At 55.2% G+C, this 19328-nt stretch overlaps 1 protein-coding gene across 3 annotated transcripts in view; it reads right to left on the reverse strand.

The window, feature by feature from the left end:
• Window positions 1-4564: 4564 nt before the first annotated feature.
• Window positions 4565-19328, reverse strand: part of HDAC11 (histone deacetylase 11) — a 23475-nt gene continuing 8711 nt past the window's right edge. For 2 of the 3 annotated variants that reach the window (XM_025885655.2, XM_073901719.1), the window contains exons 4-10: window positions 12893-13009; window positions 11850-11892; window positions 10040-10116; window positions 8924-8986; window positions 7779-7875; window positions 6493-6671; window positions 4565-6338 (exon numbers count right to left, since the gene is read on the reverse strand). In XM_025885655.2, the coding sequence (XP_025741440.1) occupies window positions 6123-6338; window positions 6493-6671; window positions 7779-7875; window positions 8924-8986; window positions 10040-10116; window positions 11850-11892; window positions 12893-13009 (792 nt within the window). In that variant the 3' untranslated portion in view covers window positions 4565-6122. Of the gene's footprint in view, window positions 6339-6492; window positions 6672-7778; window positions 7876-8923; window positions 8987-9975; window positions 10117-11849; window positions 11893-12892; window positions 13010-19328 lie in introns of all 3 variants that reach the window. The other variant, XM_025885656.2, reaches the window with a different exon arrangement.

Here is a 19328-nt window from a genome sequence, read left to right on the forward strand (position 1 = left end):
GCAGCCCGCAGGAGCCCCAAGGGACCCACGGGGACCAGAAGTCTGGGGAAGAAACACACACATAGTCCAGCTCAGGGAGACGTGCCTGGGCAGCCCTGCCTGGACTTCCTCAAAGTTGCTGTAGGTGCAGAGTCTCTCTTTGTTTTGCCTTCTGGTTCTTGGGGAGGCCTCAGTGGGTGGAGAGGTGCCAGGTGGAAAAGGAAAGCTTATCGACATCCCTTAGAGTTACAGACCCCATTTTACAGAGGCTAGTGGCCCCTGTATTTGGTCAAGGGACTTTCTCCAATTCATGGAGCTAATTGGAAAACCTGCATTTACCAAGTGCCTCCCACAAGCCAGGCCTGTGTTCACGTCTCCGGAGTTCCTATCTCTGGTTCCACGGACAGGAAAGCACAGACATCAGGGGCACATCGCAAAGACAGGCAGGCCCACCTCTGAGGCCTCAGCCCTCCCCATGGTACCCTCAGGATTCGGAGGGGTTGTCTGGGGTGGGGGGAGCCGAGGGGAAGGAGTGGTGGGCATTTAAAGGGATGATGGGTCTGACACACGATCAAGGAACTCTGGGAAGCAAACGGGCGGCTGCAGGCTGCATTTAAGGCACATTCCTGAGCTCCGACAGGAGAAATAAAAGTGTTCCCTTGTCTGTGAGTTGAAGAGACAGCAATATTGTGGTGTAACTAGGACCAGATGGGCTCCAGGAATTTCCAAAGGCCTTTTTGCATATTAGACAAAATAGCCTCCCAGCCACACACCATAACTTTGTCTGGCCGCCTGGGTATCGGTTACCGAGACGACCAGCAGGCTGCGCGCACTGGCTCCCGGGTCCCAGAAGGGAGTGGGCCTTTGCCCCAGCAGGAACCCCTCCCCCCTTGTGTGTGACACCTTCCCCAGAGCTCCAAGGCCACGGCACACTCAGAGTTGGAAAAGGGGTGTGAAGTCCCAGAAACAGCCTAGCCAGAAGGCCCCCTGTTGTGCAAACCCTCCACTCCCCCACCTTCCAGAAGGGGGAGGTCACGCCCCCACGGGGCACCCAAAGGTGGAGCACATGAAGTGGCTCAGCGCCAGGCTCTGGGGTGAGCCGGGGAGCACACCCCAGCTGGGAGACAGACCCTCCCTGCACCCCCTTTCTTCGTCTGCAAACACAGTTGTGCGAGGATGGAGCGGTGTAGTACATGCCGGCCGGCCAGGTGCTAGAACTAAGCCGTGAACCCGGAAGCACTGCGCCGTGTTGGCCGCCATTATGATGGCCTTTGGAAAGGTCTGGCGGTGAGACCATCCTGCCTCATTCCCACCGAATAGTATTATTAGCTAATATTAATTGAGCACTTGCCTATGCCAACACAGCTTGTGAGGGAAAAGACTCAGGCTCGGGGCAGTGATTTGTCTAAGGAAAGCCCGCACGGCCAGGCCAGGGAGTGGCCCGGCTGGGAAGCTAATCCCAGCTCTAGCCACCGTGTTACACTGCCTCCCAGGGGCCCAGCTCCGGCATGGAGCAAGGCCCCCGCGTCTCCAGGTCTCCAGTTTCCTGTCCGTGCAACAGGGGCTTGGACGGTGACTCAGGAGGGTCCCTCCCACACTCACTCTCTGGATCCTAATTCTGTCCTCGAATGCCCCGGAGACTCTATGCCAGCCCCACTTCCATAATCTCACACAGTCCTTGTGGAGAGGGAGAGGTGAGCCTCAGAGAAGGGATGCCATCGGCCCCGGGTCACTCTGCAGGCCAGTTGCAGAGGCAGATTCGAGCCCAAGGCTACCGATTCCACAGCCTGCGCCCTTTCTCTCGAGACCCCCTCGGCAGAGCTCATGGCTCCTACTTGTCCTGTCAACAGTGTCTTAACGCTAATAGTGACAAGGGAGTGCAGAGAAAAACACCTGGGAGGTGGCAGAGCCCATCCTCTGCCACTTGGCCAGGTGTGGCCTTGGACAAGTGCTGTGTGCCTCTCTGGGCTTTGGTGTCCTAGGCTGTACATGAGGTTCAAAGTCCCTGCCCAGGGAGGCCACTGTGAGGATGGCAGAGGAAGGAGAGGGGCACGGAGGCTGTGGGGCTTGTGGCGGGAGGGCGTCCCCCGTGCCCTCTTCCTGAAAGCACTTTCTATCGGCGCTCAACATGGCCCCTCTGTCCCTCCCTCCCGCCACGCCCTATAAGAAGACTGACAGGAGGAAGCCAGGAGGCTGGGCTCTGGTTCCTTTGCTCACTGGGGATGTCAGGCTCCTTTACAGCCCTCCGTGGGCCTCATGTTTCCTGCAGACAAAGCAATGGTGGTGACTGCCCGCACTGAGCCAGGATCTGAGCAGGCCCTCGGCGAAGGACAGCCTTCCCTCTCCTCCACCCCAGCGCGCCCCATCCAGCTGCAGTGGCACGAGGCTGGGCCTCCGTGTGCTATCTGCGCAATGAGCGGGGTGGGACAGCTTGTCCCAGGGACCCTCGGCTCTGACTACGCACACGCCAATTCATAAAGCACTTCTCAGCTGCCTGCTTGGTTTTATTTTTAAAACTTCACTTTGTGCTTGCACAATTCAAGCTGCAGAAAGCCCAATGTGCATCCTCCAGCTGAAGAGCATCTCAAGGGTAGGACGTGGATGCTGTTCGTCTTTCCAGGCCCCAGCTCGAGCAGATGGCCGCTTACCCACTTTCTGCCACTCTGCCCGCTCCCTGGCCCTGCCACCACTCTCCACGGACCAAGGAGGCTGCTTTTCCCCTCCAGGTTCCCGGTCTCAACTGGACACTGGGGTGCTGACATCTGCCTCTCCCAGGATTGCTGGCCAGGGTGTGAGGGAGGGGCTGAGAGGTCCTGGTGGCCTGCAGGACACAATGCTCCCCAAGATCATCTCATTCCAACCCTTTGCCCATAGGTCTGGTTATGGGGAAAGGGCACTGGTTTTGCGGTTAGATGGACTTGCGTCCATTCCCTGGCTTTTCCATTGCCTGACTGTGTGATCTTCGCTTCTCTGAGTCTCTGTCTGCTCATTTTTAAAAGTGATCATGATGATGGGTAACATGTACTGAGTGCTTACTCTGAAAATTAATAAAGGAAAACCTCACCAGCATGGCACCAGGAGGCCAGCAGGGGGAGCCCTCACATCACACCACGGGCCGTCAATTACAGGAAGCCCTGTCATTCAGACCCCAACAGAAGAACCCTCCACAGGAAAGAATCGTCATTTATAGCTCCCAATAGGATAAAATGCACACTCCATCTCCTACAAGAGACTGACTACCCCAGCAACTCAGTCTGTGGGAAACCATCAGCGCCCTCAACTCTTGCTTTTCTCCAACTGGGCTTTCCTTCAGAACAACCCCTCCCGATTTCCTCCCCTTCTCCATAAAATAATGTTCTTCTCCTTTATAAAGGACCAGCTTATGGTTTTTGCCATAGCCTGTTTGTCCCATGTTGCAATTGTCTGCCATTCCTAAATAAACCCATTTTTTTGGCTGGTAAAATAACGGAGTTCTTTTTAAGATCAACGACTCCATGCTGGACCCTGCTTTAAGCAACTTACAAACTTGTTCAATCCTCATGATGACCCTGAGAGGTAGGTACTATCACCCCATTTTGCAGATACACGAGCTGAGGACAAGTCACCGGGCTAGCAAGGGGTGGAAGTGACTCAAAGCCAGGCTGGTGAGGGATGGGAGCCCAAGCGTTAATTGCTGTACCCTGCAGCCTCAGAAAAAACCCCAGGACAGTATCACTTCCAGGGTAGGGCACTGAGCCTCCCCATGTTGGCCCTGAGCCCAGAGCAGGGTGTCCCCTGCCAGTATTGGCTGAGCAAAATAAAACCAACTCAAGAGTGGGCCTCCCTGGAGGAGGTCCTGGACTTAAACCCCAAGCATTTGGCTGAGGAGCCAGGGAGGGTCCTAAAAGTCTCCTTCCAATCTGCTGGGGAGTCCCGCTAACACCTGCCGTCCTTGTCCCTGGCACGAACACTTGGGGGCCACCCTGCTTCCCAACCAGGCTGTGCCCTAACACTGGGGGTGCCCTGGTCACTCTACCAGGCTGAGGACAGGCTCTGCTCTCCACCTGCCTGGACCCCCCTGCCCCAGCCCAGCCCAGCCCCGTGCTCCATCCACATGCTCCAACCACAGCCCAGGGCTGGAAGACCCCCCCACACCCCACATGCTGCCCTGCTGGGGCCCACCAGCTGCCTCCCACCCTGGGCAGAGCCGCCATCACAGCCCAGTCCTGCCTGCATCCCCTCCCCACACATTCCCAGACCCTGGACCCGCCTATGTCTGGGGAGCAACAACCCCCACCTCATTCCTTCACTCCTGCCAAATCTGAGGCATCTGAGAACATATACTTAGGTATCTGGCAGGAGCTAGGTTCAAACCTGGCTCTACCACATGCGTGGCCTGGGGCAAATGCCTTGTTGAGTCTCAGTAGTCTTATCTGTAAAATGGGAACAATGACCTACTTCATTGGACTCTGAGAACAAAATGAAATACTAGCATTTATTGGGCAGCTCTTGAGGTCAGGCCTTGTGCTATGTGAATTTTAAATCTTTACTTCCTTTAATCCTTAGGAGGTAAGGATGCTTCATCTCAAGAATACACAGCAGCCAGTCCAATCAAGAAGAGCCTTTATGGTTCTCTACAAATAGAAGCTCAACAGTGATGAAGCGAGCCCACTGCCTGCCCCCAGAGGTCGCAGGCCCCAGGTGGAAATGAGGGGATGTTAGGTACCTTCAGTCAGGTGCAGAGAAACCAACAGCAAGGGCGGGGGGGCAGGTGAGGGAGTCCAAGGGTGTGGTTAGTGCCTCGAGGTCTAGTCCAGGAGGTCAGTCTTTTTGAAAGTTCATGATTCTGAAACGCTTCCTCCCGTCCCCCAGCAGAGGGAGCACCAAGGGAGAATGTGGGAGAATGTGAGAGTACCCCCATATGGTAATGAACATGAGTCCTCCAGGTGGGGTTGATTGGGGACGGGGATGCCTCAGCTGGCCCACTTTCCCCCCCACCCCCCCACCTGTGATCGCTGTCTAAGAACACACCCAGGGAATGAGGGGTGGATGCTCCCCCCCCACCCAGCCTCCTGGGGGGCCCTGGAAGTCCCCGTCAAATTAGAGCTGAGGTCAAGGTCAGGGTCTGGGGCATTCCAAAGACCAGAGGTCAGGGCCCACTTGGGACCTTGGACTCCAAGCACAATCAGGGCCTGGGCACTTTGGGTGAGGCCAGTGGAGGCTACAGTCCCCCCAACTCAAGGCCCTGCCCTAGATCCTACCCATACAACCTACCTCTGCCCTCCCTCCAGGAACTCCAGCCTGGCCACCAGCACCTCGGTCCTTACTTGGGGCCTCAGGTCCCAGCTTGGCCACCTGCCCCCATCCCCAAGGTCCCCTTTTGGGCCTCACCTTCCTCTGTCCCCTCCCCACTGGGGTGGGCGGCCCCCTCAAGCCTCCAGTGCTGAGGCCCATCACTGAGCCAAGCGTTCTTCCCCCAAAACCTACTACCCTCCATAACAGGCAAGAACATGGCTGAAGCATGGACTGGGGGCTCCTCAGGCCTTCCCCTCCCCTTATCGCCACCGAGGAGCCTCAGGAAAGCAGGTCCAGCCCTTGCTTTATTGAAGGGGAATACCAGATGGGCAAACCCACTCGTACCCCTTCCCTGCCACCCCTCACATCTAGGACCAGGGCTCCTGCCTGCTGGCTGGGAATCCAGAGCCCACCCCCGCAGAGGCTTACCTGCAGCACCCAGCTCTCAGCCCCACCCACACGGGCACCCATGGCGCTTCAGGCCCTCCCTGATGTCAGGAGGGGAGGGTGGAACAAATCCCATGACTTGTGCCCCCAAAGCCGCACCTGCCATCCTCCCTCCTTGCGAAACTGCCTGCCTCTGCAGGGTCTGGTCAGACGGTGACCCCACATGAGGTCTTCTGGGACTCAGGCCCTGCCTTCCGCCCCTACCCACAGAGGGGCCTGGAGACCCCCTGACACCCAATGGGGAGAGCGGAGGGGCTGCCCCTAAGGCCGGCCCAGTCAGGGACAGGCCCCTGCCCCTCAGCGCCTCCTGGCAGCTGCGCCCCCCCGCCGCCCCCGTGGTTAGAAAAGGAGAAGCAGTGAGGGGCGGGCGGGGCCGAGGCAGGCAGGGGGCCGCGCAGAAGAGCAGAAGGGCAGCGGCGTGGTCAGGGCACCTCAGGCGGCAGCAGAGGTGTGTCCGAGTTCTGTGCCGAGACGCTGGGGCACTCGGACCCGATGAGCCCGAGGCTGTACAAATTAAGGATGGAGTCGGCAATGATGCGGGCCGTGCGTTTCTGGTACCCGCCCGAGGTCACCATGAGGATGGGCACCTGGCGGCCACGGACCACCCGAAACACCAGTTCGTCCCGCTTCACGATGCCCTGTGGAGCGATGGGGGAAGGCCGGGGTCCTTGTGGCTTCGGGAAGTCCCGGCCGGCCCCTCCCCCACACCAGGGAAAGCACCTGTGCCGCCTGCCTTGCCCGCTGCCGCGGGTCCCCAGGGCGGACCCCACAGCCCCCAGGGTCCGGACGTACCTGTGGGCTGATGGACAGCCCCCCAAGGCGGTCCCCTTCCAGGATGTCAGTGCCTGCGTTGTACACCACCACGTCGGGTGGGTGCTCCCGGAGGGCCTTCTGGAGGTTCCGCTCTACTTTATCCAGGTACTCATCGTCCTCCGTGCCCCACTCCAGCTCCACCTTCCGCCTGATGGCCTCTGAGCGGGAGACAGGAAGAGCCCCGATGTGCAAAGAAGGGAAATAGGCTCAGGAAGGTCAAGGTTGCCTGGGTCCCTGTCGGTGCCCCAGGCAGGACTGGAAACAGTCTGATGCCAGCACCGCTCTGCCTCATCCCACCCAAAATGAAGCTAAAGAGCACCAAGAACTGCAAGGGGGACCAAGGGAGAGAAGGGACTGCAGCTAAAACACTGTGCCCTAAGGGTTTTGAGACCCATGTGGGTAACATCTGATCTCATTGCCTCCTTGAGCCTCCACCTGGAAATGTGGACACCCTTGCTGCACCCTCAGGCCCCAATCCAGCACCTTCTGGTCCCCATTCAGAAACCGGGCCCCTGGGCCACACCTGGGGCTGAGTTACCCTCAGTAGATCCACTGGCATAAATGTCCCCTATTTGCAAAGTGGCCCGGGTGCTGTGTTTTCAAAATTCATCTGGGAGTTTTTGGGCGCCTGCGTGGCTCAGTCGTTAAGCGTCTGCCTTCGGCTCAGGTCATGATCCCGGGGTCCTGGGATCGAGCCCCGCATCGGGCTCCCTGCTCGGCGGGAAGCCTGCTTCTCCCTCTCCCACTCCCCCTGCTCGTGTTCCTGCTCTCGCTGTGCCTCTCTCTGTCAAATAAATAAATAAAATCTTCAAAAAAAAGAAATGCGTCTGGGAGTTTTTGCCTTTTGACTGGTAAGTTTAAGCCACTTGCATTTGTTTTCACAACCATTACGCCCGACTTGGTTTCTGCCCTCTTATTTTGTATTTCTCTTTACCCCATTTTTCCTCTCGTTTCTTGTTTGTCCTTCCCTGTTTTCTACCAGATAAATGCATACGCAGGAGGGGTTCTATTTTTCTTCTGGTGACTTCCCCAATGCAAGGCCCCACACGTGTTGTTTATTGGGCAGGTTTATGTGATCTCGGACAGGTCAAGTGAGTTAAGTCTCAGTTTGCGTGTCTGTAAAAGGGGAGCAATCCCCACCTCCCAGGGATGCTGAGGATGACTGAAGGGACTCCTGCAGAGCACGGCATGCAGGGAACACTCAGGAGAGAGAGCTCCATCCAAGCACGAGTGCACTTAAGGCTGAGGGAGAGGGGGCAGCTTACGCTTGGCGAAGCGGTCCCCGGGGTAGATGTGGCGGTTGTAGACGTCCATGATGTACACGCGCTTGTCACCCATGAAGTCCCGTTCATGCCCATTGCCCTGTGGGGAGGACGTGAAAGCTACTTGCACACAGGCGTCCTCAGCAAGGACAGGACCCCCGCACACACCCCAGGAAATGGCCCATGAGTGCGTGGGCAGCTCAGTTGGCCCTTGGAGGCAGAGAGTCTCTTGGCTGTTAAGTGGCAGGGCTGGAATTCAACCTCAAATCCCAGCCCCATGGTCTTCTGGTGTGACCTTGAGCGAGCCCCAGCCCTCTGCGTGTCTTCTCCACGGACTGAGAAAGGAATTCCAGCCCTGCCACCCTCTCTGGTCTGTGGCAGGATCAGCGGGGGTCAGGAATGGGAAAGGTAAACTGGAAAGGGCTGGGCAGGTGTGACTTGGTACCAGAGTTCAGTGTCACAGGACACCCCCCCCCCAAGCAAGGCACCTACCAGCACAAAGGCACAACAGCAGGGGTGTGGGAGGGGTCCTCGAGAGCCCATTTCATGTCCTGCCCTGTCTGACCAGAGGAGCCAGCCCTATATTTGGAGTCCTGAGGAGGAAGCCCTGCATTCTGCTGCTTCACCCCCAGGCAATGAGTTCTTAAGTAGTGGCCTCTGGCCCCCGCACCCCTGAAATCCTGTGTGCGAGCATTTGTCTGACGGGCAGGTCCACAGTAGTCCTCAGCTATCTGCAGGGGGTGGCACCCCAACCTGACTAGGAAGCACTGGGGAGCCGCAGCAGGCTTTAGAACATGAGAGTGGCATGGCCAGACTGGGCTTTAGTAAGCGTCTTCAGCCTGGTGTGTTGGGCAGTCAGAAGGGAGGAAGCACCCTTGGGTTTGGCAGAAGCAATGAGGAGGACCCAGTGCCCAGGATGGCCTGAGCGGGGCAGAGGGACAAAGACAGACCCTCCACTTCCAGCCCAAGGCGCAGAAAATGGGCTGCAAGGAGAGAAGCAGATCAGGGTGGGGGTGGCAGAGGCCCAGCCTGGTGCTTGGCAATGTCCCCAGGGGGAAGGGAGCTCCACAGTGGGGGGCCGTGTGACAGAGCTGATGGGGGCCTGGGGAGGCAGGGCCATGAGACCGCAGCCCCCACAGGGTACTCACCTGATGGGCATCGAGATCAACAATGGTGGCTCTGGAGATGCCTTCCACTCGCTCAAACAGAAACTGCCAGGGGAGGGGAGGGGGCAGTGAGGACCCACACAGGCCAGAGGACATAGCCCCTGGGGCATTCCTAGTTGGTGAGGGGTCAGGTGGGAGGCTGGACACACTTGTGGGCAATCAGGCCGCAGGGCAAAGAAGTCCCACACCCAGGAGAAGCCCGTGCAGGTCGAGAGAAGCATGTGTGCACGGTCAGGGAAGGCTCCTTGGAGGAGGCAGCATGTGCTGTACCCTGGCAGGCTAGAGGTCAGGAGCAGGGTAGTCGGGCTAGCCCTCAGAGACAGCCCAGGACTCCTAGGGGAATATATAGGGGTTGAGAGAGGGAATGTCCCCTCAAGGCTGTGCCTGGAACTTCATCCTGCATTCTCTGCCTTATCCTACAAGGCCAAGTTCTCATGTCTCCTTCCCTGGGAAGCCTTCCTTCCCCTCCCCCACCCTCTTGGAAGGTCTCCTGTGTGTCCCCCTCTCTGAATGGCTGGGGTCTGCTGACCTGCTTGCCCCACTTCCCCCATTTAGTCTGTGTGCTCTGTGAGAACAGGGACCACGCCAGCCCATTCCTGATGCCCAGAACCAGGCCAGGCACAGGGTGCTTAAAGGGAACTCAGCAACCCAGCAGAGGTGTAGGCCCCCCGCCCTGCCCCTCACCTCTCTAGGCTGGGGTCTCCTCCTCTGTACAGGGGAGGAGTAAATGAGGTAAGGAGGGCAACTGGAGGCTGGCGCAGGGCTGGGCCTGCCGGAACCAGCCATCCCCATCATTATGCCCATCTCCTCCTCACTCCGGTAGAGTGATGCGCTCCCTATATTGTGGACAAATGGGCTGCCCCTCTCCAGTCCCCACCATTGTTGAGGCCACACTGTCTCCCTGCAGCATAGACAATGCAGAAGAGCAAGTGTCAGGTCTGGGTTGGAGTCCCAGCCTGGCTGGGCAACCTGCCAGCTTCCTCCCCTCCTGGGACGCAGTTCCCTTTTCTGTAATGCAGAGGAGAACACCCAACTGGGGCTGGTGGGGCGTTCCAAGGAGGGCTCCTCGAGCGAGGACCCACGTGCGTCGCAGCGCACCTTGATGGCCAGCGTGATGTCCGCATAGGCGCAGAAGCCGCCGCCCCGGTCACTGGAGCAGTGGTGGAAGCCGCCACCTGTGGAAGGGCAGACGCGGTGTGGTCACCCCCCCCATCCTGCCCACACCCTGTGCCTGCTCAGCTCCCAGGCACAGGCTCCTGGAACTCCAGGTTGGCAAAGTGAACCGAGCACCTGAGCACGTCGCCATCCCCGAGTCAGGAGACAGCTTTGCCATCACAGCCATCCCTGTCCAGAGCAAGAAACCTCTCAGGCTGTCCTGACAAGTCAGCCCCCAGTGCCCATCACAACCCCCAGGGGCCAGGAGCTCATCTTTCTCAAGGCAAAAAGTTGTTCCTTGCCTCTGTAAGGCCCAGGCCTGCCTCCATGTGACTTCCCATGCCAGGAAGGGGTGGTGGGGCTGTGGGGGACCCGTTTATGCTAGGGACCACCCACATTCTGCAGGTGGTAGAAAGGGATGGTCAGGAAGGGCACCTTCTGCGGGTCATGGCCACCCGTGGCAATGGGCGGCCCTGGACACCAGGGTCTGGCTCCCACCTCTCCCCCACTCTGAGAGCCCACTGCCCTGCAACCCCTACAAGGACCTGAGTTTCAGGGCCCCACCCAGCAGGTCGAATCCAGGGCCCACAGCTACAAAGGACTTGCCTCTTTTCATGCCAAGAGGCTGTCAATGGATCTTAACAATGAGATAATGGCCAATCATGAACTCCTAACTGGGCACAGAGCTCACTGAAACCTCCCTACAGCCCCAGATGGGGACACTGTTATCATCACCTCCATTTTACAGATGAAGAAACTGAGGCACACAGAAAACCAGCACCTTGCCTGGGATCACACAGCTGACTGCCATGCAGAACCACGATTCAAACCCAGGCTGGATCAGGACCTGGGCTCTTAACCTCTACCAGATCATAACATCTTCCAGGTGGGAAGGGCCTCCCTGGGTCTTTGTAAGGACCCTGCTGTAGACACACAGGGCATGTCTCCTTCAGTCATCCATTTAGCAGTGTCTCATAACATCATGGTTATGCCAGACCTAATGTTGGCTACCTGGCGATACCAAGATGGAAGAGCCCCAGCCCCTAGCCTTGCCGAGCTCACAGCCAAACGTAGGGGTTCTCTGCTCTGGGTCTCTGAGCAAGCCACCAGGCCTCTCCCCCAACCTATTTCTTCATCCATACAATGGGACCGACAACAACAACGCCCAGCTCATGTGAGAGGCCAGACCATAAGCGCTTTGCGAACTGTGAAGTGCTGCGCCTCAGTGAGGGACAGATGAGGACGAGACAGGAAGATGTGTGCAGCCCTCCCATGAGCCAATCTTGCGGGAGAGTCCAGGGGACTGCAGAGTGCTGGCCCTCAGGCCCCTGAGAAGGCCGTGGTATTGACCCCGGACCTGTCTGTCCATCACGTGACCAAGCCCCTGTAGACCGTCCTGGGCCCCAGGAGGCTGATGGAGTTTTTCAGGAAAGACTCTGAAATGCTACAGGTTTTAGCCCCACCCAGGGCTGCCCAGGGGATTGTGAAGGCTTTTGCAGAGGGAGTGAGCTCCTTGTCACTGGAAGTATGCAAAGGCAGAGCTGGAGAGCCAACTGGGGAACTCCTTTAGATAAGGATCCCACCCCAGATGGAGGCACAGGTTGGTCCCTCCCAGACACCAGATGGCTGCATACCCTCCCCCATCCCACTTAATAAGGCACCAGAGCCTCTCAACTCTTCAGGTTGCCCTCAGGTTCCTCCTGGCCCTCCCAGCCCCCAGGACCCAGCAGGCCAGGCTGGCCAGGGCACTCACCCACATTGATGGCCCAGCCTCGCTCCATGGCCAGCTTCCCTGCCTTTGGAGACAAGCACAGGGTGAGAAGCACAGGCAACCGATTCCCTCACTTACTCATTCATAGCTTCACTCATTCATTCCATAAACACTATGCTATGTCCAGCCAGCTCTGAGGTAGGGCTGACCTATGAGGTAGGGTTCAGGAGGCACCCATCCTCCAGCAAACTCAGACTGGGTCTTGGAAGCAAGTACCAGATTGGCTGGCATATGAGATGTGGGGCGCATAAGCCCCTTTGCAATTTTGCCAAGAAACTGGAAGAAATCAAAGTTAAGTAGTTATGATCACAGGTGAGCTGACAATGATCTTAATGGGGCTTTCAAAGGGAAAATAGACAATTTTTTGCCCATGGAAATATGGCAGACTGCGTAGGAAATCATTGTTTGGGGGTGGGTAGTCATATTCCAATAAACAAACAAACAAAACAAGGTACAAATTTGCAGAGCTAAAAAGAAAACTATCGGGATCAACTGGTCTTGATCCAGCTCTGGATTAGATCATCCTACATTTAAAACGGCAATATTCCTCTACCTCCAATTAACTGCAGCCTGTGACTACTTTTAAAGACAACTACATATGGGATATGAAACCTAATTTTGCTGCAAGTGTTCTTTACTGCCCCACCCATATGCAGGGTGAGGGGAGCATCGCCCACCACTGAAGTCATGGGGGTTTGGTTTTCCCTCTTGAATAGAGTACAGTGAAGCCACTGTTTGAGGATATACTCTCTGGGGAATGGGGCTATATCTTATATACCAGCAAATACGGTAACTCTAATGGGCGGTCAGCGGGGGGGAGGAACAAGGAATTCAATGTCCTGGAGCACGTGGGAAAGCCTCCGGGAGAAAGAGTTGTTGTTGCTGTGCCTTGAGGAATATTCAGGATTTTGTTCAACTACGAAGTGGGAGGAGTATATTCCAGATGGAGAGCCCAGGGTGAGCAAAAGCCCAGAGGCGCGGGGGTCTGGAGCCCAGCAGTTGCTTCCGCCTGCCTCCCCACCTACCATGATGGTTCCTCCCGTCTGGGTCCGGAGGGGCTTCAGCACCTTCCTCTGCACAAGGAAGTTGGGGAGGAAGATGACAGGGGGGATCTCTGTGATGGTCGCAACAGCAAAGGACCACTGTGGAAAGAGATGCAGGCCGTTGGCCTCCCACTGCCGTGCCCAGAGCTCGGAGGCGGCAGTTGGGAAAACATATTCCTTGTAATGCCAGTTTCAAGGTGCCCTGGGTGAGCTTCCAGCCTAGTGCAGTTCCTTTGGTCAGAAATGAGAGCCCCCCTCCCCCGTCCCCCCAGCATTGGGGTCAGTAAAGAGCAGTTTCCTTAAAGCTGTTGCCCCACATTCCTCAGTGCTCCAAAGCCCTTGGCTGCCCTCTTGTGCCCAGAACAAGAGCTGCAGGGGACTACCAGTGACCAGCAGCAGACCCAGCACGGGCCCAGCCCACCCACTGCACTAAATGGGGGACACTGAGGCCCTGACCTGGGAAGATCTTTCTTTCCAAGGTCACACAGTGAGTCACTGGCAGAGCCAGGACAGGAAGTCCAGGTCTCCTGCTCCCCTGGCCCAGCATGACCTCTTCCTGCCCTGGGAATCAGACGTACCTTCAAAAGGGGTATCAGGCCCTCAGCTCAGCGACTGAGGCAGGAGGGTCTAAGGGTATCCAAAAGGCATTTGCACCAAGATCAGGACACAGCCTTCCCTATGAACGGGGAGGCGGGCGCTTATATGCGAGAAAGCCTTCAAAGGACAACATGATCTGTGTCTAGGTGGGAACAGAGAGGCTTTCTGGAAGCAGTGACCTTGAAGCTGAGACTGAAGGTGAACAGGAGTTGCCCAGATGTCAGGGTAAAGGTGAAAAGACAACAGCTTGGCAGACGGAAAGGGAGCCCAGGCTCCCAAGGGGTTGGGTGCGGCTGTGACAGGGCTGTGCCTGTTGAGTAGGGCCTGGGCTGCCAGAGAATGTTCTCCGACAGCCTCGTCAGAGCAGCGGGGAGCCATCAGATGGTGCTTTCCCCAAGCCGTTCTGGCTGCAGCAGGAGGACCAATTAGGGGAACTTGAATAGAAGCAGCAGCTGCCCCAGGAAGTGAGAGACAATGAGGGTCCTGGAGAGGGGAACAGTTAGCAGATAGCAGAAGGGGGATGGGCAGACAGAGGGGTCAAGGATGCAAGGTTGGAACCCCAAGACTCCAACCCTGAAGGGCCAGGCCGGCCCAGAAGTATAGTCCCCTCGGACAATCGAGGGCTGTCCTGGGACAGGTTGGGGGGTGGGCAGGGGCATGGTGCTCAGGAAGCCAGGCAGAGAAGTTTCAGGAAAGAATAAGCAAAGAGAGGTGCTGAGAATGGGGAGCATGGCCACTGGGTTCTCCCACCAGGAGAGGAGGTTTAGGGCAGGAGATGCCTGAGCATGTTCAGTGACGGGGAGGGGTCAGCAGAGAGGGAAAAGGAGAGGCCAAGGGTGGGGTGAGACAGAAAGGGCACATGCCTGGGAAGGTCCTGGCAGGCCCCTTAGCCAGAGGGTGCCCCTCGAGGTCAGGGCAGGAAAGGACACATGTCAACCACCATAGGGGCCACTGCAGCCACCCCAGCCAACAGGGAAGATGTTTTGTCAGGGTCCAGGTGTGCTAGGCACCCAGGCTGCCTTGAACTGCACTGACCAACTGTGTGGGCACCCCGCCCAGGCCACCAAGGCTGAGGACAGTTGAAGGCCAGGGAAGCTCGCTCTGCTGCCTCGCTCAAGTGAAGGAGCTGGTGAACGTGGCGCACGGAACCCAGACCACTTGCGGTCTGAAAAGAGAGCTGCCCAGCCAGCCTTCCTGAAGCCCCAAGCCTCTGGCTGCAACATGGAGGCACCTCAGGGCCTGGGAGAGGGTGTGGTGCTAGGGCTGAGACCAGGAAGGTTGGAAAGCTCCAAGACCCCTCCATGTACGTGTGTATGTGTATGTGCATGTGTGTGCATGTGGGGTGGGTGGGAGGGGGCAGACGCAGAGAGCGGAAGGTGGCCAGCTCTGCCTGCTGAGCGTGCCAATCCCACCGCCCGGCACAGGCCTGACACATGCGAGGCACGGGGCCACTGTTTTCTATGAATAAACATTATAAAAACAAATGGGCCACTGAGGGGACATGTTAAGTTCCTGCCTCCCTCTCTCTCCCTCAGCAAGCTAGCAGGCAATAAGGATGGAAAGAAAACGAAACCTTACCCTGGCCTCCTGAAGGGTCCGCTAGAGACACGAAACCATGAGAAGGGCATTTTTTAAACTATGTTCCACAGCACCTGTCCAGCTCAGCACTCCCATCCCGAAAGGGTTCCACGTCGAGTAAGTTTGGGAAACATTGCTTCTATTGTTCACCCCTTGGAAATTCACAACATACTCTGGCATGTTAAAAGCTCTAAATTGTGCAGTGAAGAATCCTGTTTAACTTTGCTTCACCCAGTTTCCCAAACTTTCTGGCCACAAACCTCCATCGGCTGGCTTGACTTTTTACAGAACCCGTACAGACCTTCGAAGAGTGGCAGTCATCTGGGACACACCAGGAACCTCGTAGGCCAGAGGGTGAATTTTACATGGGCCAGGCATAAAGTCACCAAAAGCACGTCTGGGATTTGGCCAAGGGGATCAGTTCCCCTGGGAGAAGGTGTAACGTCCGCCAATGTGTCTCCACTTCCGGTCTAGAGAGATGGTACTAGACTTCTCCCAGCCCGGCAGTGATTTCTGTGCAGGGCAGCTGTGCCACCTCCTGTGGCCACCAGCCACATGTGGCTACTTGGGTATACGTTTAAATTAATTTTAAAAATGTTTAATGAGAATTTTGTTAATTCAATTAAAAAAAATCCACCATACTTCAATAAAAAATTAGAGTTCTGTTTTTCAGTCTCGCCAGCCAGGGTTCAAGTGCTTAAAAGCCGCATGTAGCTAGTGGCTACTGGACAGAGCCCTTCTAGAACATTTCTGGCACGTCAGAAAGTTCTACTGGACAGTGCTGCTCTAGAAAAACCACCAGTGACCAGGGTGAAAAACAAACAAGGGGGCGGGGCAGGCTGGTGGCTGGGCCCTGGAGGATGGGGCGGGTGGGGAAGGGCTACAGAGGGAGGGCAGATACTTTATCTGGGACGTGCAGCCCAGCAGGCTGAGATGAGAGCACCCAGATCTGCCGGCAGCTCAGGCCCTCAGAGAGTCTGGTCCCAGGCAAGGGCATTGAGGGACGGGCTAGATGCCAGTAGGGTGGGGACAGGGCTCAGCAATCCTCCTCAGAGTCAAACTGGTCCAACTCAGGGCTCTGCCACTGCTGGGTGAATTTGGGCACGGCCCCTTACTTCCCTCCTGTCTCCTCATCCATGAAACGGGAGGTCTTCCCCACCAGACCTAAAATGAGGACTTAGACCCATCCACCAGGCCTGTCCTCACCTTCACATCTGAAGTACCCCCACCTGGGTCCCCCCTCTGACCCCCAGCCTTGCCTCATCTTTCTGCACAGCACCTGTCTCTATCTGACGTTACAGTATGCCTCTGTTGTTATCGATCACTTCCAGAAGGATGCCAGAGCTAGGAGGGTAGGCACACGCTCATCCCTGCCATACAGACAATGCTGAGAGCGATGCCTGGCACACGGTAGGTGCTCACAGCACATGCTGTCCATCCTCTCCCAGATCCCTACCTGCAAGGTCTCCAGAGGAGGCCACCTCACCTGTACCACCCAGGAGAGCCCCAAACAGTGACTGGCCCATAAGGGGCTAGAACAGCCCAGCCCTCTGTTCCTGAGACAGCACAAGGGCAGGGCCCCTCCTGGGGTCAGGCAAGGCCATGCTCCTGCTGAACCCTCATGAGTGCCCAGTTTCTTCCCCCACCCTCTCTTCATCCTACCCTCTCTTACAGGTTTCACCACAAAGCTTGCCCTCCGGGAATCCCTTGCACCCCCATCCCCAGCGGGTTCGGCCTCTAGGGGGTGCTTCTCCCAGTGCAGTTCCTAAACCAGCAGCACCAGCACTTAAGAACTTGTCAGGAATGTAGATTCTCAGAGCGCCTGGGTGGCTCAGTCGGTTAAGTGTTTGACTCTAGATTTCAGCTCGGCCCATGATCTCAGGGTCATGAGATCAAGCCCCATGTCAGACCATGCTCAGTGGGGAGTCGGCTTGAGATTCTCCCTCTCCCTCTGCCCCTCCCCACGCTTGCACACACTTTCTCTCTCTAAAATAAATAAATAAAATCCTAAAAAAAAATGTAGATTCTCAGGCTCCTCCCCAGACCTGAATCAGAAACTCTGGGAGTGGGCCCAGTGATCCGTGTTATGACAAGCCCTCCAGTGGATTCCAATGCTTAAGCAAGTTTCAGAACCACTGCTCTAGAGAACTTGACCCCCGCAGTGATGAATGAACGAATGAACGAACGAATGAATGAATGACACGAACAAGGGAGGTTTGTCCCAGCCTAATGCCCATTGCCCACCAAAAGGCATGGCCTGCGAGCTTCCCCATCTCAGAGCCTGGCCAGGTATCAGGGCCTCCATGCCCAGCCAGCCTTTTGGGGACCCCACAGATAGCAGGACATACCTGAGGTTGGCAACACCTCTGGGACTCACTCCCACCCCATACTCTCAGCTCTGCAAGACTCTATTCTCTAGCTGCCTGATTTCCTCAGGTGGACCCTCTACCCTCAGAAATCCAAACCAAGAATTGCTCTCAGGGGAAGAGATGGCTGCTACCCCATTTGGAGCCCCATCTGCTTGGCTTGGGTCAGAACTTTCCATCAGTGAAAGTGGAAGCAAAAGGAGAAGAGGGAAAAAACCCACATGACCATTTCAGTTGTTGAAGAAGAAGCCTTTGCCAAAATCCAACACCCTTTCATGAAAAGTCAATCAACAAACTAGGAAGAGAAAAGAATTCCCTCAACCTGGTAGAGGGCATTTATCATACACACATGCACACACACACAATCTCAAAGCTAACAAGATACACAGTACTAAAAAATGGAAAACCTTCCACCTAAGATCAGGAACAAGACAGGGATGCCTGTTTTTGCCACTTCTATTCAACCTCACACTAGAAGTTCCAGCCAGAGCAATTAGGAAAGAAAAATTGGAAAGCAAGAAGTAAAACTATCTCTATTCACCGATGACATGATGTTAGCTACAGAAGATCCTAAAGACGACACACACACACCTATTAAACTGAAGAAGTGAATTCAGCCAAGTGGCAGGATACAAGGTCAACACACAAAAATCAGTTGTATTTCAATACCTTAGCAATAAATAATCCAAAAAGGAAATTTAAAAGGCAATTCCATTTAGGGGTGCCTGGATGGGTCAGTTGGTTAAGGATCTGACTTCAGCTCAGGTCATGATCTGTGGTCCTGGGATCAAGCCCCACATCATGCTCCCCATTCAGCAGGGAGTCTGCTTGTCCCTGTGCCCTTCCCCCTGCTCGTGCTCAATCTCCCTCTCAAATAAATAAATAAAATATTTTTTTAAAAAAGTAATTCCATTTACAATAACATCAAAAATAACAAAATACTTGGGAATAAATTTAACTTCAAATTTAAGGAGGTGCAGCTACCCTAAAAACTACAAAACACTGCTGAAAGAACTTAAAGATCTAAATAAATGAAAAAATATCCCATGTTCACGAGTGGCAAGACCTCGTATTATAAAGATGGCAATACTCTCTAAACTCATCTACAGATCCAACACAATCCCTATCAAAATCCCAATGGCCTTTTTTTGCAGAAATAGAGAAGCTGATCCTACAATTCATAGGGAATCTCAAGGGACCTAAAAAAAAAAAACTTGAAAAAGAACAAAGTTGGAGGACTTGCAATTCCCAATTCAAAAGCTACTACAAATCTTCGGTCATCAAAACAATGTGGCAATGCCATAGGACAGACATATGCATCAACTGAGTAGGAGAGAGTCCAGAAATAAAGCCATACAGCTATGGTCAGTCAATTTCCTACAAGGTTACAAAGACTAGTCAGTGGGGAAAGTACAGTATCTTTAACAAGTGGTGCTAGGAAAACTGGAGAGCCACACGCAAAAGACGGAAGTTGAGCCCTTACCTCCTACCATATACAAGAATTAACTCAAAATGGACCAAAGACCTAAACCCAAACTGAAACTCTTAGAAGAAAACATATGGGTCAATCTTCATGACCTTGGATTTGGCAATTGAGTCTTACATGTGACACCAAAAGCACAAGCAACAAAAGATGAAATAGATAAACTGAAGTTTAGCAAAATTTAAAAATTTTGTGCATCCAAGGACAGTATCAAGAGAAAGAAAATACAATCTACAGAATGGGAAAAGATATTATTTGCAAATCATATAATATTGAGAACATACGAAGAACTCTTAAAACTCCACAACAAAAAGATAAACAACCCAAATTTTTAACAAGGGCCAGTGACTTGAGCAGATACCTCATCAAAGAGGATATAAAGATGGCCAATAAG

Source organism: Callorhinus ursinus, unplaced genomic scaffold (genome assembly GCF_003265705.2).
Source record: "Callorhinus ursinus isolate GAN/ISIS: 27379988/994484 unplaced genomic scaffold, GSC_fseal_2.0 scaffold15, whole genome shotgun sequence".
In the NCBI taxonomy this organism is placed as follows: domain Eukaryota; kingdom Metazoa; phylum Chordata; class Mammalia; order Carnivora; family Otariidae; genus Callorhinus; species Callorhinus ursinus.